The sequence below is a fragment of the Etheostoma cragini genome, chromosome 13 (assembly GCF_013103735.1).
Source record: "Etheostoma cragini isolate CJK2018 chromosome 13, CSU_Ecrag_1.0, whole genome shotgun sequence".
Taxonomy (NCBI): Eukaryota; Metazoa; Chordata; class Actinopteri; order Perciformes; family Percidae; genus Etheostoma; species Etheostoma cragini.
In genome coordinates this window covers 20,199,641-20,205,640 of record NC_048419.1, presented here as the reverse complement: position 1 = coordinate 20,205,640, position 6,000 = coordinate 20,199,641, and the positions used below count along the sequence as shown (strand labels likewise).

General features: G+C 41.0%; 1 protein-coding gene across 2 annotated transcripts in view; it reads left to right on the top strand.

Moving 5' to 3' along the window:
• Nucleotides 1-900: 900 nt before the first annotated feature.
• Nucleotides 901-6,000, top strand: part of larp1 (La ribonucleoprotein 1, translational regulator) — a 49,687-nt gene continuing 44,587 nt past the window's right edge. Inside the window, exon 1 of one of the 2 annotated variants that reach the window (XM_034889278.1) lies at nucleotides 901-1,550. In XM_034889278.1, the coding sequence (XP_034745169.1) occupies nucleotides 1,175-1,550 (376 nt within the window). In that variant the 5' untranslated portion in view covers nucleotides 901-1,174. The remainder of the gene's footprint in view (nucleotides 1,551-6,000) is intronic. The other variant, XM_034889277.1, reaches the window with a different exon arrangement.

Sequence of the window (6,000 nt, the reverse complement as noted above, 5' to 3'; positions counted from 1 at the left end):
GTATATATATATACATATATATATATATATGTATATATATGTATATATATATAAATAATCATTTTTGGTTTTACAATTTTACTTAAGTAAAGGATTTTAATACTTCAACCAATAAGACTGGTGTAACATTACATGTAACAAATGTGTTGCTGTGCTGTGTGTGTGAAATGAAGGCACATTGTCTATGTGCTATTTATTTACTTCAATTTTATTTATAGTATCAAATCATAACAAGAGTTATCTCGAGACACTTTACAGATAGAGTAGGTCTTAACCACACTCTATTTATTTACAAAGACCCAACAATTCAACTAATTCCCACAAGAGCAAGCATTTAGTAGGCTACGACAGCGGCGAGGAAAAACTCCCTTTTAGGCAGAAACCTCGGACAGACCCAGGCTCTCGGTGGTCGACTGTCTGCCGGTTTTGGTTGGGGGTATTCATTTATATATAATGTCAAAGACTATATGTGTTTTATTTAATCATTAAAATTATTTAGTTATGCATTTTTATTTAAGCTTGTATTGAGGGCAGCTATAGTTAAATTTATCTAGATCTTTTGCTTCAGAAAATATTACAATATGGTGCGTTAAATACCTAGCATAGTGAGCCTTTTCTCGTTTACTTTTTCAAAACTGGGTTGTTTGATTTCTCTTTTAAACACTAAATCATACTAAATTAAACAGATAACTTAATGAGAAAATGTATTCTTTCTCCATGATACATTTCGTGATTAAAATTACTTGAATGCGCAAAATCAAAAGTGGCCCTTCCGATAATGGGATTAAGGAGGTTTTAGGACGAGGAAGCACTTGAAAGCAGCATCTCGACCTGACCCTAAAGCGCGCTCCCGGGATTACGTGGCTACTCCCCCTGTACACTGTACGTGCGCGTACCCCTCTATCGCGTGGTGGGGATCATCCATATTGCTGGTAGTGGTGGAGATAAGGTTGTAATTCTGCGAGGCCCTCGGACACGTTTCTTTATTTTTTTTACATATGTTTTAATTCGGCGCTGACTACTCTGCGTCTAGACTGAAGCTGTTTTGGTCTAGCAGCGACAGAGGAGCGCCAGACTCCGCGGAGCAACTTCAGATTTTCTTGAAATTGTAGGCGAATTCGGGCCGGGGGGAGGACTGGTAATCCTGAAGGGGGGAGAAAGACGGCGGTGGGAAATGGCCACTCAGGTGGAGGCTCTCCTGCCTGGCAACCCGCTTTCAAAAGCGGAGGAGCACGGTAAAGTGATCCGCGGTGAGCCGGAGGATGAGGGAGGCGACGGGGCCAAGCGGCAGACGGGTGTCGCCGAGCAGGGGAGCAGTAGCAGCGGCGGCAGCAGCCCAGGGCAGGGAGGGACCCCCGAAACGGAGGAGCAAACCTCCAAAGAGGCGACAGAGGAGAGCAAAGGGGGTTGTGAAAGCGAAGAGAAGCAGAACGAGGAAGGTGTTAAAAGCAGAAAGGAGTTTCCTGAAGCTCCCCCACCCAAGGTGAACCCGTGGACTAGGAAAACGAGTGCGGGGACCGTGGTCAACATGAATGGACAAGCACACCACGGTTTGTACCCTCTCTACATGTTGAATTTACTGTCTGTCAGTGGTGTGTCGGTGTCTGTTCGTCCAGGTGTGGTCACACAAAATGACCGAGCAGCTGTCATAGGGGGATCAGATGGCGTTTTGTTGAAACCAAGAGTCAAGTGAGTGCATAAACAAGCCCAGTCTGTGGTCGCCCTCTTGTAGCTCACTGCAAGCTGGATATATTTGGAGTGAAAGCCCCCCTCATTTAGCTAATAATGGCTATTCCTGGAGTTGTGGACCTATGGGTGGCGGGTTACACAATGGATCACACCCTTAACAAAAAACTGAAATGCTCCAAAACGTTTTCCCCCTAAAATGTCGGCTAAAAAATCCATATGCATAGGCAGTTTGCACCCCTTTAATCACAGATTAAGCTATATTAACTTTACATATGTAAAATGAAATTGTGTTATTTCTGCTTACGCTTTTATCGTAATTTAAAATCTAATGAATGAATTCATACTTGTTCTGCCCATTTATGAACACGTTGTGTTGTACAATAGAAGTTGCTGTGCCTGTGTCACCACACCAGACCAACTATATTCATTTTAGTGCATCAAGTTCTGGTGTATTTCTGGGAGGGAGAGCATGTTAATTACAGCAGTGTCACCGGTCATGCTTGCTGTAGTGACTTTTCAACTTAAGGTCTGAGTAGCTCAAATGTCATGTTTAGCCTGGTTCATCTACATGTTTTTCCTCCCGTGTGTCTCATCTGCTGCTGCCACCCAGTCAGTCAAACGCTCCCTGTGTTTGCCAAATATTTAATCTGGTGCTTACTATTGTAAACACGTTTGTTTTGGCAGGTTTTCGAAACACGGTCTCGCCACAAATTAACGAGACGTCCGCCCATGTCTCACATTGCATCAATTAGAAGGAAAGCCACGACCATGGCCGGCTGTGTAGATGCTGCTTAGCTAGCTAACAATAGCACACCGACTCCCGAGTCCTCTTTGGCCTAGTGCGCCGTCAAGCCCTTCCCATTCAGATGTTAGCTTAGCTTCCAAGTTGCTATTGTGCATTCATTTTCATCTTCTGTAAAACGTGTCACCGTCCTAAATATCGATTCTTCTTGACACTGAAACATTAAATAGCATGAAACATCTCGTTTAATGTATAAAAAGGCAGTAGGCTTGTTGTGAGACGTCACGTGCTCACTCCACGTGTTCCCCGAGAGAAAGGCATGGGCGCTGCTAGCTAGCTAGTTACTTAGCTTGTCAACTGCGCCGGATCCGTGAAAACTTTAGAGGCTAGATATTATTTGATGTTACCCTATGTGAGTTGGGCTGGTTGTTTCGTGGTCAATAAGACGGTTGTCATGCCGTCTGATGTATTGTAGGCGCTAACCGGGCTCCGTTCTGCTTGTCCACGCAGCTAGCTATTGTTAGCATGGAAGCTAAAGCGCAGAGGGTCGTCATGGTTTCTGCATTATCTAAATTGTCCGGCTAACTTCTTTTTTAACGAGTAATTATGTTTTGTCATTAGACAAATACGCACGTGAGTTTTCTCAAATCAAATAAGGCTTGGTAAAATACACGATCACACTAATCTATAATGTGGAGTGGTTAATATTGGTGCACATGGAGACAGGTCTCTGCTCTGTAGCAAGACAACGTGGTTTCTTGTCTTACAACCATGTGTGTGTGCTTTTTTTCTTAGACAGTGTCCGCTTCGTAGTTGCACAGTCATGTTATAATGGTTCACGCCAGCGATTTCTGTTGTCCTTTTGTTTGCCAGCTGGTTGTTTGCTGCGTGTAACTAACGTAGATTCTGGGGGCACAGCCTGTACCCTGAATCTGAACCAGTCTGGGTGCGTTTGGTCTGGTGGATGTGCTCCAAACATGCAGGAGTGCTCTTTTTTATTTTTTATAAATACCAGGCTTGATTAGATGGTAATTGTGGTTCCAAACCCCCTTTTTGACCCGGTTATACCAACCCTACTACAGAGCTTGAACATAGTCTTTAAAGTTTGGGAATTATTGATGTGTTCTATGTTAGGAACGGGTTTGAATTTTAATATATTTTTGAAAAATGCTTGATTTTTCAACAATCTTGTTTCCTCAACAAGATCACTCAGATAAACCAAAAATGTTTTAATATTTGAAATGGAAAAATCCTGTAGTCATTTGTTTCTTGGTGATGATCAAAACATACAGACTTAACATGAACAGCTGGGAAAATAAACAAAGTGACAATATACATTGATTGCTGCGGGTGTAAAGCAATTATGTAAACTAGATTTTCTGCAGTTGCATTTATATGAACAGTTGTGATGATAAAAGCTTTGAGAGTCTGAAAACGTTTGGTTGAGGTACGTTGAAAGTGCTAGAAGCTCTCTGGTCAAACCTGTATGAACCCTGTACTTGGGAGGTTTTTTTTCTTCACAAGTTTTGTGATTATGATTTGTTAGCAGTTGACTCAAAGAGTGAATTTCCATTCTCCGTTAAATTTCAATAATCATTAGAGGCATTAAGTTTGTAAAAATATAATTTACATTGAAACAAAGCAAATACATGTGACAGTCTAAAATAAGCAAAATATTTACTGTTTTTAAAGTTATGGGTTAGGGTATGCTCGGGAAAGTTCTTGTACTGGAATGTTTCATTTTAGTCAAAATGATTTTCACTAAGTAAGAAGTAGAGTCTTTTTAACAGGTAGACGTCTCTCTAATCAGTCATGTGTACTCAGTGTGTCCTTGAACAGACCCTGGACTTCTGTCCTGGATAAGAACACCAGCTGATGCCTGAAAACGTATTTCCACGGCCCCGGCAGCTTGTTTTAGAAACAAAGTAGGAGTGATCCGAAATGGATTTGGATTCTGAATAAGCAGCACATTTTTACAGTGAGCTCAGGTATGCCACCACTGACTGGGTTTATTGTTAATTGTTGTGGAAGTAATCATTTTTAGCTAAAAGGATACAGTGGCAAGAATGTCACCAGCTTGCTTCAATTGTCACTTCAGAGCTGGCTTTATAGTCTGGAATTGGATTGCTGAATTTTACTTCTTTTTTTATTTTTAACTATTTTTTATCAAAGAGTAATTTCTCTTGACGAACACACATACTTGAACACGAAATAATAAACGTTATGCACAAAATGTACTTTAATATGTCCAAGCGATGGGTTAAAAACCTATCTACATAAGTTCACATAAGTGTAAAAAAAGGGAAAGTAATTACATAAAATCTGTAGTACATCCTGCCACCACCATAAAACCAAGTGAAAACAGCATTAGCTTCACCACCCACCTCTTGTTTAACGCCTCATTCCTTTCTATGAGATAAGGTATTAGCTTCTGGTTGTGAGTTTGAGTTTAATATTGAGCTTTGATAAGCAAAATTACAAGGCTCATGAATGTCCAGCGAGTTTTAGAGAGTGGGTGCGCCAGGCCTCAAGAGAAGGGGTGATTCTGCTCAGCTGCAGCGGTTAACGGCAGGAAGGAGTTTGATAAGTTGTAGTTTTTTTTTGTTTTCATGACTTCGATTCTCATTTTTTTTAATCATTAATTCTGTTTAGTAATACCCATCTGTTTTTTGTCATGGTTCATGTGTGCAATACACTGAATACACTTTGTGAGGAAAAAAAACAAACAAGTAGGCTCAGTTCCTCTCACAGTCAAATTATTTTGGACCCAGAGGAAGTTAATGATGAATTAGTGATGAATGCTAGCAGTGCTGTGGCCTGCCATGTTCATAAAGGTCACTACCAAACAATCGAACCAGTGTTTTTTCATAAGTAGGCCCTCTTGAACATGACTAACTGAATATTTTATTCATTCAGTTAGTCGACATGGTTAAAAAGTCCAGGCAGAAAAGAAAATCCATGTAAAACTTAGATGGGTTGCTGGCAAGAAGGTGCTCGGCGAGTTAAAGTTGAAAATAACCAAGTTGGAACTCATGTACATAAATTCAACCTACATTTTGACTCGACTCCTGGGACGGTTACCACATTACCTCAATACCGCGGTCACGTGCCACTACTACAACAATTACATTTTACTGTTTGCTTGTGATAAGCAATAATCATTGTGTAGTTATTGTCATTGACTGTCTTCTATCCTGCATTCAAGAGTTTATGGAGAGAGAAACTTATGTAGCTCGTCACTTGAGCTTTGCACATGATGGACAGTCCATTGAGCTGAGGTGGACATGGACACATTATCCCTGAAATGTTTACCATTGCACATTAGACAAGCTGCTAGCAGACTTTTCTTTTAGCTTAATCCCGACAAAACCGCACGGGGAAATTTCAGCCTCCATGCACTTTTTGTAGCCTAAACAGAGCAGCGTATATCTGTTATATTAGAGAGAACAACAAGTTAGCAGACTGCTGAGTCGCCCTCTGTCTGCTCAGCGGCTAAGACCGCTGTGCTGCAAAGCGGCTGCCCTCGGCATTGTCAGCAAACTATTTTTTTTTAACTTTATCGACAATAG